The sequence below is a fragment of the Carassius auratus genome, unplaced genomic scaffold (genome assembly GCF_003368295.1).
Source record: "Carassius auratus strain Wakin unplaced genomic scaffold, ASM336829v1 scaf_tig00021582, whole genome shotgun sequence".
NCBI lineage: Eukaryota > Metazoa > Chordata > Actinopteri > Cypriniformes > Cyprinidae > Carassius > Carassius auratus.
Window position 1 is genome coordinate 1 of NW_020525122.1, and position 22,984 is coordinate 22,984.

General features: G+C 40.9%; 1 protein-coding gene and 1 long non-coding RNA gene across 2 annotated transcripts; both read right to left on the reverse strand.

The window, feature by feature from the left end:
* Positions 1–2,358: 2,358 nt before the first annotated feature.
* On the reverse strand, positions 2,359–3,545 carry LOC113077120 (carcinoembryonic antigen-related cell adhesion molecule 1-like). Its single transcript, XM_026249576.1, has 4 exons — positions 3,411–3,545; positions 3,030–3,326; positions 2,823–2,906; positions 2,359–2,632 (listed from the first exon to the last, which is right to left on the reverse strand). The coding sequence occupies exons 1-4, from the start codon at positions 3,532–3,534 to the stop codon at positions 2,469–2,471; spliced, it is 669 nt and encodes a 222-aa protein (XP_026105361.1). The 5' UTR covers positions 3,535–3,545; the 3' UTR covers positions 2,359–2,468.
* Positions 3,546–3,631: 86 nt separating this feature from the next.
* On the reverse strand, positions 3,632–6,134 carry LOC113077121 (uncharacterized). Its single transcript, XR_003281251.1, has 3 exons — positions 5,874–6,134; positions 3,892–3,952; positions 3,632–3,755 (listed from the first exon to the last, which is right to left on the reverse strand). It is a non-coding gene; the product is annotated as an uncharacterized LOC113077121 (long non-coding RNA).
* Positions 6,135–22,984: the final 16,850 nt, after the last annotated feature.

Below are 22,984 nucleotides of genomic sequence, written 5' to 3' on the forward strand. Positions count from 1 at the left end.
GCAATCCAGAAAGGTGAACAGAAACCACGGGGAAATCCAAACTCCAGAGTCAGTAACAGTACATTGTCAGCAACACACAGTCAATGAGTGAGATCAGAAGAAAAAGAGGGAACCACAACACAGCTGAGCAGAAAGAAACTCCTGAGAAAAACACACTGGCAAAAACCACAAAAATAAAAACAGAGAAAAAAGGAAACAAGAGGGAGATCAAACCTGAGTCCTGACAGTTCCATTAAAATCAACCAGTGCTCTCATTCACACTCTATATTCTCCCCAGACCTGTTGCTTTCTGCGTATACCATGACTGAGGTGAGATCCTTGAGCCAGGCACCAAACCCCAACTGCTCCCTGGGTGACACAGAAAACATGGCTGCCCACATATGTGGGTTCACATTCTGTGTATGTGTATGTGTGTGGGGTGTGTTTGTATCTTCACTACTCACTGCTGTGTGTGTGCACTCGGATGGGTTAAATGCAGAGCACAAATTCCAAGTATGGGACACCATACTTGGCTACACGTAATGCCACTTTTTCATGTTTCATATACCCTAACCCTAACCCTAACAATCATGTATTACACCCTACTGTCATCTCGACACAGCTGTGCCAATTCTGTGGCTTTATTTTGATGAAGCAGAGGACCACCGTGCCCACCTTCACTGTCTTCACTGTCTTCAGTCAGATTGAATCTGATCATGGATGGGAAAGGGACATTGAGGCTGTCGTTGATTGAGTGCACCCATCTGCATCATCAGCCCATACAGAGAGCCTTTGGCAATGCTGAAAACATGCCTGGCATTCTGTTTTCTTCAAGGCCTTAGAGGTGGGTTTCTGCCTGTTGTGCCCGAGGTTGTGTTCCTCAGTGGGGACAGGGTTGAGCCAGAGGATCAGGAAGACCATAAGGGACAGACCCTTGGACCAAGAGTGGAAGACAATCTGACTGCTGCTGTGTCTGCCTCCAAAAATGTGTGCCTGCGCTCCCTGAGCATGACTATCCGTAAAACACAGTTGTAAAATGTTTCACAAATTCATGTTGTCGGCATTCCAATTTCTTGCAAAAAATTCATTTCACATGTTTACAATTCGATGCTATTTTTATATGGAATTAAAAGTTTTTGTAGCTTTATTACTTTGTGGGTGGCAGTCATTCTCCACAGGATAAATAAAGGTGGTGGCTCATTGTCCCTGTAACAGCCAGACAAGATTCAAGTTACCTCTGTGATTTATGTGCTCAAAACTACATTTAAATGTTGAGGTAGTTGCTGTTGTGGGGGTTTTCAAGGTTTTTTAAGGACCGTTGAAGCCACGATTAAGTAAAAACCACAAGTTTATGAAATAAATTAGCTCGCTCAAAAGTAAAACTCAGACAGTAGGTGTCCATAATAATGCTCAACACTGTTTAACACATACGTACATAACAGATTGTCATACAGTTCTTACAATCTTCCTGAATAACTTGCCACTTAAACAATCAATAATTCACAAAACATTTTTCTTAACATTAAAACACAACACAGTTGCTTTTTATTCTAAGACCGATGCACTTCAATTTATCAACAGTACTGTACAAATGATATAGGTAACATATATTTAGTAACATTATTTGTTTATTTATATTACTTACATTCATGTAATATGTGTACTTAAACACTGGCACGTCATCTGGATGACAATTGATAACGTCTTAATTCACATTCGTCTTTATCTCTTTTATATACTTGATCTTTCTTTATAATCTAATTTCTCCATAAAACCAAACTTCATGTACTTGAAGACTTATCATAAAGAGGATGCAACAAAGGTTATTTAGTAAACTTTATACAGGTATTTTATCACTCATGCTTGTTTTATCTTTCTCTATTTGTATCTCTTGTAAATGTAGTTGAGTTAAAATATATCAGTCATTCAATATAACTGAGATTCCTCAAGTTGAATGCCCTTTGACAGAAGACCTTCTAGCACTGCTTCAAACCTTAATCTCAGAACTATATGCAAAAAACATATATTACCTGCACTACATTTGTTCTCCTTCATAATCGTCCAATCATATATTTCATGTTACAGTGTTTTACAGCTTATCGTGGTCAAGTCATTTCATGTACATTTTATTCCCTAAGTATTCAGAAAACTGTTGAGTGGTTATTTTAACCACACAGTGTCTACATGCAAGGTTAATGGAAGGGAAAACATGCAAACAACATGTGACATGAATAGAGTATATTTTTTTTCATAAGCCAGCACAGGAAAGAAAATAAACTCAGGAAGCCACTTCACTGGATTTTTAGAGCTGAATCTGGCAAATAACATAGACTTAATAATAATTTGTATGTGTCATATATTTTGTTCAACATATATACAGCCAAGTTTATGCATGATTAAATAATCATGTATAAATTATATAACTCCATATTACATACACAAGTTGTTATCAGGTTGGTGAACAAGATATAAGTGGATCAAGAAATCTATCAAAGTAAAATGTCTTCATTTGGAGAGGAGCGAACACTGACTGGGCTGCATGGGACTGGACGATGGTGACCCAACATTGAATATACTTCATACTCCACCTGAGAATGGAGATCAGAAGCAGGTGCAGCATTCATTCTTACAGGAGACTTGTGGTGTGCTCTTCCTGGATGAACATGAGAAAAATCTGAGTAATTCTGGTTATTATAGTATTTGTATAATATATTTTTGTTTGTTAGATTTCACTAATATCATTATTCTATTGTGCCATCAAGATTCCATATAAAAAGACTTATAACTCTGGGCATTGAGATTTAAACCGATAAAACAAACACTGTGTGAAATGTTAAACTCACTGGAACGCTCGCACACAACTGTGAGAATCAGTATGGTGAGAATCATCATCGCTGAGGTCACCGCAATTATCCATACATTCTCATCTATAAAGAGAGCAATTGAACAGAATTAACTAACACAATTACAGCAATTTTGTAACAACTTTTCCATGAGATACACTTGTATTTTTAGTTATTATGTGCTTTAAATAAAATAATATAAAATACCTTTGTTCCTGTAACATTCATTAGGACTCATGTGGTGTATTGTTGGTTGGCTCAGGGACGAGTGGTTTACCCAACACGAGTAGTTCACACAGTCAGATGTATTCAAGTATGAATGGACGGTGAATGAGCTGTCTGGGTTGGTTTTGTTAATGCTGTGTGTGAGAGAGCCGTTCAGAAATTCTCCGTTTCTAATCCACATCTGGTCTAGACCAGAAGGGTAAAACCCCTCAGAGATACAAAGCATCATGGGAAATCCACTCATTGCTCTTACATGTGTCACAGACACAGTGGGTTGTGCTAAAAGAAATATAAGCCTGTTATAATAAAATTCTCAAATCACTTGTCATTGTTATTTCTTTTATTTAGTCATAATAAACTTACCGATCACTTGGACAAATGTTCTTTCTTCTCTTAGAGTCACAGAAGGAGGTGGTATGGATCTTGTCACAATGCATTTGTATGTGCCAGTATCATTTATCTGCAGGTTTGAAACCTCAAATGCCATTTGCACAGTTTCTAGACTCCAGATGAATCTACAGTGATTGCAGCATAGATGTTCTATCCATGAAGTGTTCATTTTCCTTGCTGAGCACAGTTTATTATTAGTTTGCAGTTCCACTATGAAACTTTCTGTGTCATTTGATGGTTTATAGTTACAGCTGATATTGACTGACATTCCTCGATGAACAGTCTGAACTGAGGTGCTGTTAAATAATCCGTGTCCAGCTATAACAACGTAAAAAGACAGGACAGCCAATAAATATTAATCGATGCGTCATTGTATAAAGATTTGATTCAGTTATTTTGCAAAAAATGATTATAATCTGTGCTTGAAATTGGAACAGAAGTGCAAAATCATTACCAGGAAACAAAAAAAGCAGAATCCACGCACATGTAGTCACAGCGTTACACTTTGATAATATCTATTGAGAACAGAAAGAGTAATCAGTAGATGCATATTTGTATAGACATGTTGCTGTGGTTTGTTTTGAGATAATGTCTAGCTTGTAAGATAATGACTTAGACAGAAAGTAATTTCAGTTCAAATCAATATTTCACATTAAAAGAAAGAAACGGAAGGATACAACATTCATGAAACTAGCACAATAGGAAATTGTTTGCCAAGCCGAACACTCATTTAAAGTATATGCTTCAGCGGAAATTTTAAGAGGTGGTCAAAGTCCACAACTCCATTAAATACAGATACTGCTGGTCAAATATTACTCAATTATAAGTAAAAGTTGTAAAGGCAGAATTTTACATAAGCAAAAGTACAGAAGTACAAGCTTTTACAAATACTGTATTACCAAAAGTAAATGTCCTTTTTTATGTTTTATTATTGTTGAATGTAATTGCAGTAACTTATGCCTCTGAAGCAACTTAACAATTAATTATGCATACTGAATACACTGATAAGCTTGCAGTATCTTTGCAATAATAAGCTTTTTGAATGTTACAAAGATTTAGAAAACACAATTTTATTTAACACCCCTACCCAACCCCAGAAAAACCGCATGGTAATCTCACACAGAAACAAGATTAAATCAAATACAAATTCTCTCTAATGGACATACTTGTCATGTATGTCATACACAGAATGATCTGTGCAGTGTTGCTTCCAGAGATGGCAAAATGACACATATTCTTCACTCAAGTAGAAGCACAAATGTTTAAAGAGGAACGGCTCTGACGTACTTAAGTGAAAAATAGCTACAGTATTACTACTACTTTTTTTAGTGTCATGTTAGAGAGAGAGACTGCTGAATCACTCCCACTGTTTGTAAAACTGCGTTTCACAGAAAGTTTCAAAATGATTGAAGTGTTCTGATAATCGGTTTAGATTCAACCTACACGCTAAAGTGCATAAATGTTTGCGGGCATTTCTAAAATTATAAATGCGAATACCCGCACTGAAATTCAGGCCCAACTTAACAAAGACAAAAATACAGTAGCCTGTTTACAGATGAAACTGACCTGAATTCGTAAGAAGTAGACATTGCAGATATTTGTGTAAAAATGTTAGAAATGAAAGTAAAAAGAAATAGTGACGTAAAGTACAGATACCAGAAAAATCTACTTAAGTAAAGTAACAAATTATTAGTTACTTCCCATCTCTGGCTGCTTCATGTCAAATACCTATTGTGTTTTGTTAGGAGATGCACAACAGTTTGTCTGTGGCTTCATAGGTCATATTTTTGTTTACACAATTTTGCAAAGTCAGACAATTGTGTTTCTAATATATACCACAATATTAATTTCTTCTTATTAAATTGTCAAGTCAAGTCAAGGGAAATTACTTCACATAAACCTTCAAAAGTTGCTAGCTGTCTAAAAAAAATAAAAATTAATGTTTCAGAGAAGAAAAAAATATCCCACTGACTTTCAAAGCGGCTACATTGTAACAACTTTCAACTTCGATGACCTTGATTGAAATGTACATAGAAGAGCGAAAAGTATGATAATCGTCTTTCAAATGTAGTGACATTAAAGTCATACGTTTCCAGAAAAAAATATACTCAGGTAAAGTACAGATACTGAAAAAGTGTACATAATTACAGTAATCAAGTTAATGTACTTTGTTACTGTCCATCGCTGATATGTATGGAATATATCTGACAATACAATGCCACAACAATTAATGCAAGACTACAAATTTCACATGCATTACTGTATATGCTTCATAAAACTGCAACGAAAAAAAAGGCATTGTATTTGATTATGTCATAAAACAAAAGCTGATTCAAGCTATTCACCAAATTCAACCAAAATATTTTTTTTAACATAGCCTAGATACATTATTTTTGATCTTATATAATGTAAAATGAAATTTTCCCAAATTCTCACCATTGCATATTTCCGAAACGGCATCCTCTTTTTCATTTTGCAGAGACCTGATGTTCTAACACATGATGGTGCAAATGAAGAAGTGATGATGGTTTGAGGTAGCGGTGTAATTTTAGTCAGAAATTCAGAAACAGGGTCGTAATACTAAGATTTGTAGACTGAAAGAAAAGCAAACTAAAGCTTAAAATCCTTTTAAATACCAATAATTTAAGTCATGAAAATCAAGAGCACTATGTGCTCATGCGTTTACTCCATGTCAAACACCCAACGAAGTTTATCTGTTCACACAGACATTAGCCAATCAAAAAAGTTTTTTTTTTTTTTTTTTGAGCTTCATTCATTGGACCAATATAAAAGAGGTGTTACCCATTGTCTAAACTACAATAGTGCAGTAACATCTTGGCCTTCAGCTGTGAAAAACTAAAACTGCAAGGGAGTTCAAATGGTTAAAACAAATGTCCTCCATACCTCATTTACTTGAAACTATCTCCACCTCTTCTATAGAGCATTTTTATGCACTGAAAAACCGGTCTAGTTATTTTAACCACACAGTGTGGGAGGTTGTAAGCACGTGTGATGCAGGGAAGCTATCATTTAGGTCACGTGTGAAAATGTAGATATGATACAAAAAGAATAAACTGTACCATGACCACAAAGTCAGTGCATGGATGGGTTTCTCAGACCTAAATTACTGCCTGCTGCTGCACAAAAGTTTCAGTTGCATTTCAAGGCTGTCAGAGGAAACTCTTTAAAAGCGACTTCCTCATGTTTATTTATACAAAAAGTGGAATGCTATTTTAAGACTTTCGTTTTGTGTTTTGAAGCTATCCAGGTTGGAAAACTACACTACTTTTAACATTTGAACATATTTTAAAATTCTAGGCATGCTAGGCGCATATACAAGTGCTTCTCAATAAATGAGAATGTCGAGGAAAAGTTCACCTGCCCACACTGCCAAAAGCACCAAAAGTTGGTTGAATGACCATGGTGTTGGTGTGCCAGACTGGATAACAAACTCACCAGACCTGAACCTGTGGTGTATTTTGCCGGTTCTCCCAAGGATCAAACTCAGTCAGGGATTTTTCTCTCAGAAGAAAAGACTTTATTTTAAGCAAAACAAAGTCGAGAGCTCGTTGCAAGGAGTTCTGTCGAAATGCTAGGTTGCATCTCATTATATACCGTATACAGGGCGTTTCCAAATAGTCAAACTTTTCCTTATGCATGCAATTTTGATCCCTCCCTAGGGAGGAGGGCCCCTACTTGTTTTTGTATAACGAAAGGCCGTTTCTGGCCATATGTTTCTCATCAGTTCTGTAAATTCCAGGGTGTAGGCAACTTTCTCTCCATTACCTATAGGATTATAATGGAAAAACAACTAGCAACAAAAATGGCTTGATTCACATTGATTATTCTTGATTGATTAAAATCTTACTAATAAAAATCTTCCACATATTCTCCTCTTTGAGACTTAATAAGTCTCACATTTGATTATTCTTATCCAGAGTGCTACTCCATAATCCAGTCATATTATTTACACTACCTAGTGACTAAATAAGTCACATTGTATTATCCCCAGTGACTAGATTACGAAATTCCACTCTGAGGGATTACTGGACCAAACATCTCTCTCCTAATTTGACAAGGAGTGAGTAAAAGATCCAGTCTCCCTAACCCCTCTTTAATAGTAGACATTGTTAAAAACATGAATGTGCAATTGGTTCAGCATTTGCCTGGTTCTCACAGTTTTGTATAAAAGGCATAAAAATACATACACATACAAATACAAATCACATCACATCACACATTGAATATCACAAGATTATAAGAGTTGATCTTCAGCTTAGATACCTTATGTATCAATTTCCCATTATTTTGATATCTTTGAATTTAATTTGCTTAACTGTGGCTTTGACTAGTGACCTCAATATAGGAAGTATACAGTAAAATAGTAAATCTCCTGTCATTAATGCCATTCCTAAAAACTTTCCCTATTTAATTATAAACTATGCTCCACATGTTCCTAATTGTAAATCAAACCAGTCTTACATTTTATTATCTTTTCCAACATTTTCTTTATCTACTATTCTTAGCCTTTTCAATTTGATCAGTTCTTCATTAAATGCTCCCTTCTATAAATACAGCATTTTCCCCAAAACATAACACATACTTTTCCTTCTTCAATTCACAAATTTTGAGCTTTTCTATTTTGCTCTTTTCATTCTATTTGTTGCATCCAATTGCTCTATTTTCCCTTCAAATCTTCCTACATCCATATTTCCCTTCTCATAACCTTCAAATTCTTCATCTACCATTACTTAAAATTCTCTTTCCACCTTTTCTTTTCTATTTGTTGGCTCATATCTGCACCCAAGTATTTTGATCTCAGTAGCAGTCCCATCATTCTCTCATTCCATCTTCACCAGGGAGACTCTTTGCGAGTCGTTGCAATGGTATTTCCCTCGTTGGCAAGGGTGGGACGTTACTAGCACGCCCTTCATCCCTCACTTCATGCTGTGTGGAGTTGTTGAAGCTGGTTGGCGTATTTTAAGGTTAGAGATGTGAACTCAGGTGTCACTCTGTAACCGTTTTTCTGATTCATGCAAGGCTCTCGAGATCATATCTGCGCCCTCACTGGTTCTCTTTGATGGGGCGAAGCATTCCTTGGTCTTACTGGAACTGCTGTCACCTGTAAATGGAAAACTTAAGAATTTTTGTTAGTGTTATCAAGCATGCTAATTTGTTCATCTTGCCAGTCGTCCTTCTTGGTGTGACCTGTGGAAATGTAATGTGGGTTGAGGGCTGTCTTGGCCCCTTTTTGAGTTTTCACAATTCCTGTGCTGTCTTTACTATTTTTTAATTCCTTTCAATTTTATTCTCAACAATTTGCTTATTTAGTTATCTTTTTATTTTGTAAACTGAGTTCCACTATATCACTGGATATTTTATCTAGGCCTATGTTGCTCAGTAGCATAGGCCTTTTGCCCTGGAAAACACTCAACCCACTGCATTTATTTTAACAGTCAGAAAGATAATATTTCATCCTTTTGAAACAATCAGCTCCATCATGATATGCTGAAAAGAATGTTAAATGTGGGGTGGACAGAGCAAGCGTGCTTTGCTCTGCCTTCCCATGTTATACGCTGCGCATGTGTGGCACTGTTTTTCTTTCTGCCACAACAAAGACCTAGGTACTGACCAGGAAACTTAACCAAATTCATCCATGGTCATTATTTGTCTGGGCATAAATTTGCCCTGTGGGCCCACATTCAAATTTGTATACAGCTGTTTTGGGCAAATTGATTGAATTGCCTCAGTGTCTCGTCAGACACTCTCTTTCATGCCATACAACACCATCATTGATACTTTTTCACACTCTTTCACTCCCCCTTTTTTTTTTTTTTTTTTTTTTTTTTTGCCAAAAACTTTTCTTTTCTTTCTTTCCTTCCTTTTTCCAAAATCTCATAGATTAATTTGTTTAGAATATTAGGCCTAGGCATTGGGCATTTGAGAGAGCCAATTATCATTTCTCAAATGTCATGTGTTTGTCTAATTTAAAGTTTAGTCAAATACTTTTTTGTTATTGCTCATGAGCGACTCTGAGAAGAGGATTGGAGATCTCTGCATATCTTGGATCCATGGCCATCAACATTTCCATCTGGTTATCCCCAGTGATGACAGTATATGTGATTTCATGATTTTGGATCTTTGGAATAATCTTTTATTCATTATTATTTTATTCAGTTTTACCTTAGAAAATTACCTTAAAACAAAATGGAGTGACCAACATTTCTATTTTTTCAACCCTATATCTTTTTCCTATTGTTCATCAAGATACCCTTTTTTATTTATTTATTTATTTATTTATTCTCTTCTTTCCCAAAGAGCTCAGCATTGTTGTGAAGTATTCAGTTGTGCATTTTCCCTTAGTTGTTTAATGAAACAGCCTTACTATGCCAAATCCAGCTCCATGTTTATCTGATTGGTGAGTCAAGTACTCACTTCTGTCTGTCAAAATTCTTTTTTCTTTAAGACATGAGGCTGGACTGGTACCTATTGAAAAGCAGATTGAGAAAGTTAGTTAAAACACAGAATTTAAGGAAGTGCTGTGAGACCAGTGAATAATCAAGATTAAAACATAGTAAATAAAATAATCAAATAAAATAATTAACATTTGAAGCAGTCTCTATAGTGTTCATTGAATATGCAGGACCTGTGCACTGAAGGGATGGAAGTCCTTCTGGTGACCTCATCAGCCTGGGCTGTTGTACTGGGTCGTCAGTCTGTGATGGCACTCAAAGACCTGATGTTGTGGTATACGGTCTCCGTTGTTTTTCTTCTTCTTCTCAGTCTGGCTTCTGGTTGCTTTCTGCCAGAGTTTTGCATTTCATAATGTTCTTTTCAACCTCAGGAAAAGTCTCAAGTGAAAGATTCACCTTTTCCTGCTTTAATTTCAGTCTTCTCCTTGCTGAAGTGTGTTCTTCTCTTTCAGGAGGGGAGGGGAACATCCATCAGCCCCTCCCTCTTCTTCTCTCTGCAGCTGTGTTTGCTGCTTTGCCATTCCTCGACAGACTCCATTTCATTGCTTTCCTTTGTCAAGGCACTGTTCCGGAAGTCATCTGAAATTTGAACACTCAGAGACTGCATTAATCAAATGTACCTATGTAACTTCTGACCAAATTGTGTCTGAACAGTCAGCTCTTTTTCTAATTTTCACTTTTCAACCTCTTCTTTCAGTGGTCCCTCAATAAAAACAAAATCATCTGGTTGAAAACAGCAGTTCTCTTATTCTTTGTTAGTTAAGCAAGTTCTTCATTGCAGGAAAATAGCAAGCATTTTTCTTCTTTGCAAAATGCAGAAATCAGCTACCTTTATTATCTAAGTATACTGCAATAAAATAAAATAAACCTTTTTTTATAACAGCATGACATGCATATGGTAAAATAAGGACTTCAATCATCATTTTTCTTCTAAATTTGCATACATGATTCAGAATAATCTAGTATTTGTGAATTAATGTTTCCTAACCAACATATTATTGTAAATAAAATAATTAAATCTAATTCTTTAAGCAACTAATTCCCTTCCTATTATGAAATACCTATAGCTTTTGAATCCAAATGTCTATTAACTTGGTCACCCAATCTTGCTTTCATTCCACATTGCACAAGTTATTTCTTTTATTTTTTACATTTACACAAGCTCAATCTCTGAAACTCTGTAATGGATTAACTTTCATACTGTCCCAGGGATAACAAGATACAAATTTTAGATGTCTTCACATATTAGATATAAAGTTTTAAGCACGTGCATCTTTTAAATTCATCTATTAATATAAGTTATGAAATAATAAATGCATATCTTATTTTAATTAATTTATTATTATTTCTATATTCCACCATATCTGCCATCTCTATATTAGTCCATTTCTTGGAACATTTGTATTTATTTTTCTCTAAAACAACCTTCCTTCAGTTAACTTTATTGTTTTAGGGCTCCTGCACTTATCCTTTCTCAACACCCGTCTCTGTAACCTAATCACTCCCAAGTGATGGTCCGGGAGGGGAGAGCACCTCTTGCTCCACCCATGTAATACAACTTTACTGTGGAAACGTCCTCCTTTGTTCTCACTCCCACTACACTGGGCTCAGAAAATTTTCTCCCATTTCACTCAGACATCCTAAATGCAAAAATCTATTATAGATCTTGGTTCAAACTTTATTGATGCTAATTTCCTAAATCCATTCACACTTGCTACACTCTTTATTGAGCCAGAGTGCTTATTCTTGCATACTTTTTCCCTTTATCTAAGGGATAATCACACATTAATTGTCCTTTTATTATCAAGGCTCATAATACATTCATCCCTCTCAAGTGGATACTAGTTGCGTCCAACTCCACCCAGCCACCCTGAAGTGACGGTCCAAGAATGGTGCGCAACTTTTACCCACCCAACACAGAATTTATTTGTTCACCCATTCATTTGTCCGGACACAAATACATCCACACAACAAAACACAGCTCACCTAGAGCTCCTTAAGGGCCCACCTATTTCTGTCCTTCGAGAATTTCACTTATACATTCTCGAAGCGGTATCCGTGGGACTTTTCCTCGCGATTCCTTAATCTGCTTATCCGTTTATCACTGTCCTACATAGGCCCAGCTATCCGATAAACACAGACACACAGCATGCCATGTCTTTCTGCCTACACCATATTTGTCTTAAATCGAGGTTGCCTTCCAAGGCCTTCCTATTAATAACCCAAATATGTGCATGCAGTTATTTCTTCTGGAGTAAAACCCCTTTTTCAATTTAGATATCATATTATTTTTCTAAATTTGGAAGAGCAGATTTTAAGTGTCCTTACCACTCAGAGCTGACCAGTCAACAACACACACTAATTATATAAGCAAAAATGCTTACCTTATTCTATGGTGGCCACCACTGTGTGTGTGTTGCTCATCAGTCAGCTCAAAAGCAGTCGTCCACTCTGCTCCTTTCCAGTCCCATCTGGGTCGCCAAATCTGTGGTGTATTTTGCCGGTTCTCCCAAGGATCAAACTCAGTCAGGGATTTTTCTCTCAGAAGAAAAGACTTTATTTTAAGCAAAACAAAGTCGAGAGCTCGTTGCAAGGAGTTCTGTCGAAATGCTAGGTTGCATCTCATTATATACCGTATACAGGGCGTTTCCAAATAGTCAAACTTTTCCTTATGCATGCAATTTTGATCCCTCCCTAGGGAGGAGGGCCCCTACTTGTTTTTGTATAACGAAAGGCCGTTTCTGGCCATATGTTTCTCATCAGTTCTGTAAATTCCAGGGTGTAGGCAACTTTCTCTCCATTACCTATAGGATTATAATGGAAAAACAACTAGCAACAAAAATGGCTTGATTCACATTGATTATTCTTGATTGATTAAAATCTTACTAATAAAAATCTTCCACAAACCCCAGAGAGAATCTATGGGTTATTGTCAAGAGGAAAATGAGAAACAACAGACCAAACAATGCAGATGAGATGAAGACCACTGTCAAAGAAACCTGGGCTTCCATACCACCTCAGCAGTGCTACAAACTTATCACCTCCATGCCACGCCGAATTGAGGAAGTAATTAAAGCAAAAGGAGCCTCTACCAAGTATTGAGAGCATGTACAGTAAATTAACATACTTTCCATAAGGCCAACAATTCACTAAACGTTGTTTTTTTTATTGGTTTTATGAAGTATTCTAATTTGTTGAGATAGTAAATTGGTGAGTTTTTGTTAAATTTTGTTCTTCACAGACACAGGCAGAGTTCACATCACCATTTATAATGGAGGGAGAGATAAGAGATCGGTAATGAATCAATACAATCCACTCAGTGATATTTATGATCGTGATCCAAACACTCCAAACCACATCCAATTCAGTGTCGAATGCGTGCAATTACGAGACTCAGTTCTCGGTTACTTAGCTCCTCTCCAATGCAAACAGGGTATTTCACTCTCGTTCTGTTGTCCTCGAGTCCCTCATCAAGGCAACACTCTCCTCTTCATTCACCCGTCCTCCAATAACTATTACCACCCAATAAAACGACTTTTCACAAGGAAAAAAAACACACCAACCGCCTCTCTCTCTTGCTTTTTATCCTCTCCAATGTTGATGAGGCCTCACCCAAACTCTCCGAGTAAATCCTCCACACCTGTTGCCAATCTGTCATTTGGGGTTATCATGGCAACAGACGCACACACAGGCTTGGGGACGGGGTTACACTCAAAGCGTCCCACCGGGAACACTGCTTCAGCGGGAATAAGTTCCATATGCCATTTGTCACACTGTGACAGACCCCCCCGTCAAACCGTTCTAGTCCCGAGAACGGTCTCCAGACACCCAGTCTCCAAACCTGGCTGGAGGCTGACCTCGATTCTCTCGCTGGGACTGTCGAGGTGGGGAAATGGGTGCTTCAGGTTGTAGCCCTAGGCTTAGGCCTCCTGGAACCACTGCCCATCCTACCAGCGGAGGCATCTCAGACGTTTCGACCGGTGGATTCACTACAACACATTTTGGGTAGTTTGGGCAAGGGCGGATCAAATTTCGGTGTAACACCCGTTCGGGGCCCGCCTTTCCTTCTGGCATATATGGGTTGGTCTGGGTGTGGCTGTCGCTGGATGACAAATGGCTGAGCCTCCCACCGGTCACTCAATTTTTCCCTTCCCTTGTCGGCGATTGTCCCGCACCAGCACCCTCTCCCCTGGCAGTAGCGTTGCCTCTCGAGCCGTCCGGTCATACAACCTCTTGTACGCTGCTCAGTTAATCTAACTCGTTCGTACGCCGACTGGAGGCGATGATGATGTCCCATCACCCAATCTGTCAAGCTACTTCCCACTTCCCCTGCAGTGGTCCCCAGAAGCATATCCATCGGATGTCTCACATGTCTGCCGAATATCAGGTAGGTGGGGGCGTAACCAGTGGTACTGTGCACACTGTTGTTATAGGCCTGTACCATCGCCGGGAGCGTGTCGATCCAATGGCCTTGCTGTTCCTCCTCTAAGGTTCCTAATAAACTCAGCAAGGTCTGATTAAACCTCTCACCCCCCCCCCCCCCCGTTCCCTTGGGGGTGATAGGGAGTCGTATGGATCTTCTTGCATCCGTACAGTTGGCACAGCTCATGGATCACCCTGGACTCAAAGTTGGTTCCTTGGTCTGAGTGGAAAATTTCAGGGCATTACCTCTGAAGGTAAGTCCTCGTGGTACCCTCCATGCCGGGCCAGTAGAAGTGTCGCCTCACCAGTGCCAATGTCCTCTCCTGCCCCTGATGTCCCATCCTGGTGTGATATGCCTCCAATAAAGCCTGACAACGCCCTTCAGGGACCACGATTTGACAGACCTCATCGCCCCGACCTGGGTCCTGGAGGGCCCTACAGAGCACACCTTCCTTCAAATAGATTTTCCCCCTCTGTCCCAGCAGGCCCCGAGTCTGAGTCCGGTATCCCGCACCCTCAGGCCAGGCCTTCTGTTCTAGCCACGTTCGGACCAACGCTACATCTCCGTCTTCGCCCTGCCACAGCCTCCATTGCTGTTGGTCCCACCCCCAACAAGGGGGGGTTCCTCCGGTGCTTGCCCCCGGTGCCTTTACAACTCCCACCATCATTCCCTCGTCGGACCCCACTTTTGGTGCCGGTACCTGACCTGCTGGTCCTTCGCCGGGTAACTTTGATAGTACATCGGCATTAGTGTGTTCTCTTCCTAGCCGGTACTGGAGCTGGTAGACGAAATTGGCAAGTGTTGTTCCACCGCCCCCAGTTTAGCAGTCTGCAAATGTACCAACGGGTTATTGTACTTGACGACCCGTACCTTCCCTCCCCACAGGTAAATCCATGAACTTTTCACACAATGCCCACTTCACTGCCAGCAACTCAAGCTTAAAAGAACTGTAGTTGGCGTTGTTCTTCTCCGTTGGATGTAAACTTCGGCTGGCATAGGCGATTACCTTTTCCTCTCCCTGTTGCTTCTGTGCCAAGATGGCCCCCAAGCCCAGGTGGCTAGCGTCGGTGTACAGGATGAAGGGTTGTGTGAAGTCAGCGTAGGCTAGGATTGGGGCCTGTAGTAGTTCCTGCTTGAGCTTCTGGAAGGCAGTTTCACAGGCCGGATCCCATTGGATCGAAGGGGACCCTCGGCCCCGAACTTGTCCCATACCTCCCAGCAACTGGTTGATCGGCCTAGCGATTTTAGAGAAATCTTTAATGAATCGCCTATAGTAGCCCACGAAGCCCAGGAACGAACGAAACTGGCTTGGGCGCAGCCCACTCCTGCACTGCCACCACCTTCTCGGGATCAACTGAAATCCCTGCCGCACTCACAACATGCCCCAAGAATTTAACCTCTTTGTGGAAGAGCTGGCACTTGTCTGGCTGGAGCTTCAACCCACATCGCTCTAGGGAGCGGAAGACTTGCTCTAGGTGCTCGAGATGGGACTTGAAATCTGGAGAGTAGACAATGACGTCATCTAGGTAGATGAGGGTGGTATCCATCAGTTGGTTGCCTAAACAATGCTGCATCAGCCGTTGGAACATGGCTGGGGCGTTGCAGAGGCAAATCGGCATCCGGTCCCATTCATATAGGCCGAAGGGGGTAGTGAATGCCATCTTCTCCCGGTCACGCTCGTCCATCTGCACCTGCCAGTAACTGCTGGCCAAGTCAAGGGTCGAATACCAGGTGGCTTGTGTGAGGCTCGTGAGGGAGTCTTCAACTCGAGGCAACGGGAAAGCATCTCTTTTGGTTACTTGATTCAGCCTTCGGTAATCCACACAAAACCTCCAGGAACCCGTTTTCTTTCAAACCAGTACTATCAGGGCAGCCCAAGGGCTACTGCTCTCTCGAATAATCCCCTTGTCGAGCATCCCTTGCAAAAGGGTGCGGACCTCTGAGTACAAGGTCAGGGGCAAGGGCGATAGCGCTCTCGGCTGGGTGCAGCGTCCCCAGTTGGGATTTGATGTCGTACCACATCTGTGTGGCCGTAGTCATCATCGTGAGTGGAAAACAAGTGCTGCCATTCCATCAAGAACTCATGGAGTTGCCCCAATTGCTCTTCCCCTAGTCCTTCACCCCGTAAAGACTCCCCCATCAGGTGGGTAGGCAATCCTCCTCCTATCTCTCCCGCCCCCGGACCCGCTCGTGTTAGAGCCACCTCTACCACTGTTGGGCCTACTCGATTGAAGTTAACTTCACCCTGTTCACGAACCTGCTGGGGCCTCAATGAGGTCACCTGGGTCAAACGCTGGTGATGATACAAGTGAACAGGGAAGGGGTTCATGTTCCTGACTCACACTGAGACCCAGCCCCCCTGAACAGTCGCCAATCCTCGAGAAACTTCCACCTTGGGACCATCTTCATGGGGTTCCACCATGACCCATTCTTCCGAACTATAAAGTCGAGAAGGCATCCTGACACCGACCACAGCCTCACTCTGGACTGGAATGGACAAGGCGTAATGGCAGGCTACTCTTCCCGTGCTTTCCCGGTCCCCCTGTTGTTCAGCCAGACATACCCGACGGCAATCGGCACTGATGCGGTCCCACTCTTGCCCGGCCGATGTTGCAGCTGTTCGAGCCGGTCTACTTCGGAACAGCTCCTCCCAACAGTCCGAAATAACCTTCATCCCAATCAGGGCACGATGAGACCCCAGGCATGTGTCTCGTACGACCACCACTCCTTTCTGTGGCACCATGACTCCCTGAATCTTTAGATCGGTCACAAGGTATGCTTCCGCAGGCGGTCGACCTTCGGTGCCAAACAACTCATGGGCCAAGCTTTCGGTGAATAGGGTCACTTGGGAGCCTGTATCCAAGAGGCACTGCACTTCCTGGTCATTGACCTGAACCACCACCACCAGGCAACAGCCCACCAGGCGGCTCCTAGAAGTTGTAGGCAGGGAGGGGTCTGATAAGTGGTTCCCGGCCACTTAACCCACAGTGGCCGGAAACTCTAAAAACCCCCTTGCGATGCACGTCGAGCAGGACACTGACGAAAGTAATGTCCAGGCTCTCCGCAGCCATTGCAGATGGGACGCCCATGCTCATCCCACTGAAATCGAGAGCCTGAAGGTCGGGATGGACGGCGGTCGGGAAGATGGTTCCCATCAGAGTAAGCCCGCTCCCGCGGTAAAGAGGACAACTGGAGGCGCTCTCGACGAAGCTCCTCCATAAAAGATTTAGATAGGTCAGACATTTGTTCCCGCACATCTCTCTTCAACTCTTCCCGGAGGGCCTGCTTCCAGTCGGATGTCGTGGTAGTCGAAGGGGTGCTAACAACATACGTGCTAGGCAGCTGGGAGGATCTACATCCTCCACCTGGATCTTCCACATCGACAAAATCATTTCAGATTCCCCCATAAAGATCGGCACGACGGGTTGCCGTGCCCCAGGCTCTTCCTCTTCTGCCATCTCAACCTCTGGTCGCTCAACTCGAAGTAGACCCTGCCGACTGTGCCAAGAAATCTGTCACAGATCGGGTGGCCCAAGCTAGACTGCTCCCACCCCTGAACCAGGACCACCTCGAGGAGATTATCAGAGGGAAGAGTCGGAGACAGAGAATATATTTAACAAGTTTTATTTTCAAGTAAAAGCAAATTGGAAATCCTAATCTAAAATCTTCTTCTTTGTTGCCCTCAGGGATCGAAGGTGAACGGTGCAGCGACCGGGGACTCTCCCGCCCTCTTCCTCTGTGCGCACCCCGCAATAGATGGACAGAGAACAGGTGGGTGGTCAAGTAGGTCTTCACAGGTCTTCATTGGCAAGCAAGCGATCTGTCTGGTAAGTCTCCTCTGGTAATTAGGTACTTCCAACCTTCCTTCCTTCTTTCACAGATGCAGAATTTGGGAGGGATGGATATCAGTCAGCTACGTACACGGCAGATACCCAGCCTTAAGGTGGGGATGTGTTTGGCAAGTGAGAGGTCCGGTAAGTCTCCTCCGGTAAGTATGTAATTCCAACCTTCCTTCCTTCCTTCTTTCACAGGTGCGAAATTTGAGTTGAATGATATCAGTCGGGTATCTATACGGCAGGTGCACGGTCTTACAGTTAGGTAGCTAGGGGAATCTTCCTTGGGAGAGGTTCGTCAGGCTCTTCTACTTTCTTTGTAACACCGGAGCAGGGCCTTAGGCAGGTACACGGCAAGCCGGTAAGTAATTAGGTAGGGGGCACACTAAATGGCGACTCCAACACGGCACACTGTTCCCACGCTCGCTCGCAGCGGGGGCAGGCACTTCTCCAATACCAAGGGGTTACAAGGGACTCAAAGCCAACAAGGCAAACGGGGCTTCTCCTGACACCGGCAGAGTGGATATTCCAGATAGAGCGTGCCAGCCTCACGTTCATCACAAAGGGACAGTCACTTCTCTCAGCAGAGGTGGGCCACAAGGATGCAGCAAACTCGAAGTCGAATGGCTGCGCGGGGTTTCTACTGAGACACACAGAATGAATGCTTCAGACAAAGTACACAGTTCACATCCGTTGGAAGGAACGAACACTTCTCACAATACAGATGAATGGCAGGAATACAGCAGACTCAAAGTCAACGGGCTGAACGGGACTTCTTCTGACACAGAGTGGATATTCCAGACAGAGCATGCCAGCCTCAGATTCGTGACAGAGGGACAGTCACTCTCTCAGCACAGGTGGGCTACAAGGGTGCAGCAAACTCGAAGTCAACAGGCTGCGCAGGGTTTCTACTGAGACAGACAGAATGGATGCTTCACACAAAGTATACAGTTCACATGCATTGGAAGGAGCGAACACTTCTCACCATACAGATGTGTTGCAAGGATACAGCAGACTCAAAGTCAACAGGTTACACAGGGCTTTTACTGAGGCAGATAGTAAATATTTCAACAGGGCATCTTTTCTCCTATAACACAAACAGAGGGTTAAATCAAATCCCAGATGATAATTCCTCAACATCCAGACAGTTGGAACAGATCAATGTCACAGAACTCTTACTATTGACTGTCAGCCCGCATAACACATGGAGAGTGCATGGCAAAAAGGAATGTATCTTCCACACACACAGCAATTCCACTTCAAGCCCATAATGTGGGGGAAAACATCCATTTTAGGAACTGCAAACTCACTTCACGAAGTGCAATTTAAAGCCAGCACTCACGTTCAGGTCTCTGTCCGAGGGAGGGGGGTGGGGCAATCCTCAATGCTAGTGAGGATGTTCTGGGATGTTTTTCTTCACAGACACAGGCAGAGTTCACATCACCATTTATAATGGAGGGAGAGATAAGAGACCGGTAATGAATCAATACAATCCACTCAGTGATATTTATGATCGTGATCCAAACACTCCAAACCGGGGGAACGGGGTATTTCACTCTCCTTCTGTTGTCCTTGAGTCCCTCATCAAGGCAACACTCTCCTCTTCATTCACCCGTCCTCCAACTTTTCGCGAGGGAGAAAAACCACACCAACCGCCTCTCTCTATTTTTTATTTTATCCTCTCCAATGTTGACGAGGCCTCACCCAAACTCTCCGGGTAAATCCCCCACACCTGTTGCCAATCCGTTATGTCATGGCAACAGACGTACACACAGGCCTGGGGACGGGGTTACACTCAAAGCGTCCCACCGGGAACACTGCTTCAACGGAAATAAGTTCCATATGCCATTTGTCACACCGTGACAATATTAGCATGTCAACAAAAGATAGAAGACCAAAAACCTTTATTACCGAAGACAGAAGAAAACATCATCCACCCACAAAAGATCAGAGGAAAGCACTGCCCAAAAAGAAAAAAAAAATACTTTACACATTAAACAGAAATGTCATACGAAATGCCATTTTAAACAAGTTCTTAAGTAATAAGATTCAGGGCTGCATATTTTGTATTGTTAAATTAAGAAACTTTTAGTGTATTAGTTAACTTTATTTACTTTTCTGCATACAATAGCTGCAGTTTTACTGACATAATGACAAAAGCAAAAGATTAAATGTACTTTCAACTTAGTCAATGAATTATATGTACATACATTTAAATAGTGCTCAAATATCTTCACACACTTACCATCTCTCTTTCCAGGGAAAGCACTGTGTTTCACAGTGTCTGGGTTGTGTTCCCTTCCTCCTTGTTTTAGTTTATTGATTGTTCCCCACCTGTCTCCTGTTCCCTCATTATCCTTTTGTGTATTTATACCCGGTCTGTCTGAGTCTGTGTCACGGAGTCCTTGTCGTATGTATGATACTTTCCAGAGTCTGCTATTCCCGTGTGTTTTTGTTTGTTTTTATGTTTTTGGATTTTCTGATTTTGACCCTGCCTGGACTGTTAACTCTTTTGGATTGCCCCTCAATAAATCTTTTTACCTGCATTTGGATCTCTCCCATGCTTCTTGTATCACCGTACGTGACAGTGTGTGTGGCTTCTGCCTCACAGTGTTTTGCTGAAATGTCTCATGTTGTGAAACTAGGTTTTAGGTGGTGATTTCCTCTTTAAGTAAAGCCTCAGTTATCAGTTGACAGTAGCACATCATTTGAATCCCATCAGATTCCTTGTATATTTCATCACAAATTTTAAAAAGAGGAAATGACTAAAAACATTCTAACAATGAAAGACTGGTTCTGTACTAAACACAAGTTAAATGAAACAAATAAGAAGAACCAAATTAAATCGTACACACAGGATTATTTAATCCATTTTCCACCACCAAAATATGATATGGGTATGCATTATTTTCATTTATTTATGAAAATGTTCGACCCTACAGTTACATGTTAGCTCGGAGTTTAAGAAAAGGATGTAAAAGATTTGCATCACGTCTTGATCCATGTCAACCACAAACACTAGGCGGTCCTTATTATTAGTCATTATTTTATTTGGGTAGCACACATATTCTGAATGCCTTTGGCAGAATTCAAATGAGCCATTTTAATCTAGATTCAGATTACAGTGAGATTACAGTGAAAAAATATATATGCCCACCTCTAATATATATATATTTACCTGTACTACATTTGTACTCCTTCATAATTGTCCAATTATATATTTCATGTTATAGGGTTTTACAGCTAATCGTGGTCAAGTCATTTCATGTACATTTTATTCCCGAAGTATTCAAAAAACTGTCGAGTGGTTATTTTAACCACACAGTGTCTACACGCAAGGTTGATGTAAGGGAGAACATGCAAAGAATTTACATGTGACATAAAGTATACATTTTTTAATAAGCCAGCACAGGAAAGAAAATAAACTCAGCAAGCCACTTCATTGGATTTTTAGCACTGAATCTGGCAAATAACATAGGTCTAATAATAGGTATGTATAGGTAAGTATGTGTAATATATTTTGTCAACATATATACAGCCAAATGTATGCATGATTAAATAATCATGTATAAATTATATAACTCCATATTACATACACAAGTTGTTATCAGGTTAGTGAACAAGATATAAGTGGATCAAGAAATCTATCAAAGTAAAATGTCTTCATTTGGAGTTTATTGTGGAGATGAGCGAACTTTGACTGGGCTGCATGGGACTGGACGATGGTGACCCAACATTGAATATACTTCATACTCCACGTGAGTATAGAGATCAGATGAAGGTGTGGCATTCATTCTTACAGGAGACTTGTGGTGTGCTCTCCCTGGATGAACATGAGAAAAATCTGAGTAATTCTGATTATTATAGTATTTGTATAATTATGTTTTGTTTGTTAGATTTCACTAATATCATTATTCTGTTGTGCCATCAAGATTCCAGAGAGTAATAACTCTGGGCACTGAGATTTAAACCGATAAAACAAACACTGTGTGAAATGTTAAACTCACTGGAACGCTCGAACACAACTGTGAGAATCAGTATGGTGAGAATCATCATCGCTGAAGTCACCGCAATTATCCAAGCATTCTCATCTATAAAGAGAGCTATTGAGCAGAATTAACTAACACAATTACAGCAATTTTGTAACAACTTTTCCATGAGATACACTATGGTATTTTTAGTTATTATGTGTTTTAAATAAAATAATATAAAATACCTTTGTTCCTGTAACATTCATTAGGACTCATGTGGTGTATTGTTGGTTGGCTCAGGGATGAGTGGTTTACCCAACACGAGTAGTTCACACAGTCAGATGTATTTAAGTATGAATGGACGGTGAATGATCTGTCTGGGTTGGTTTTGTTAATGCTGTGTGTGAGAGAGCCGTTCAGAAATTCTCCGTTTCTAATCCACATCTGGTCTAGACCAGAAGGGTAAAACCCCTCAGAGATACAAAGCATCATGGGAAATCCACTCATTGTTCTTACATGTGTCACAGACACAGTGGGTTGTGCTAAAAGAAATATAAGACTTTTATAATAAAATGCTCAAATCACTTGTCATTGTGATTTATTTTATTTAGTCATAATAAACTTACCGATCACTTGGACAAATGTTCTTTCTTCTCTTAAAGTCACAGGAGGAGGTGGTATGGATCTTGTCACAATGCATTTGTATGTGCCAGTATCATTTATCTGCAGGTTTGATACCTCAAATGCCATTTGCAAAGTTTCTAGAATCCAGATGAATCTACAGTGATTGCAGCATAGATGTTCTTTCCATGAATTGTTGATTTTCCTTGCGGAGCACAGTTTATTA

Bases quoted from the DNA above. Each gene is read 5' to 3' on its own strand.
- LOC113077120 (XM_026249576.1), bottom strand. From the start codon at position 3,534: ATGGCATTTGAGGTTTCAAACCTGCAGATAAATGATACTGGCACATAC. The intron at 3,327-3,410 runs GTAAGTTTATTA...TATTTCTTTTAG, and splicing joins AACATTTGTCCAAGTGATCG to CACAACCCACTGTGTCTGTG. The intron at 2,907-3,029 runs GTATTTTATATT...CTCTCTTTATAG, and splicing joins TGAATGTTACAGGAACAAAG to ATGAGAATGTATGGATAATT.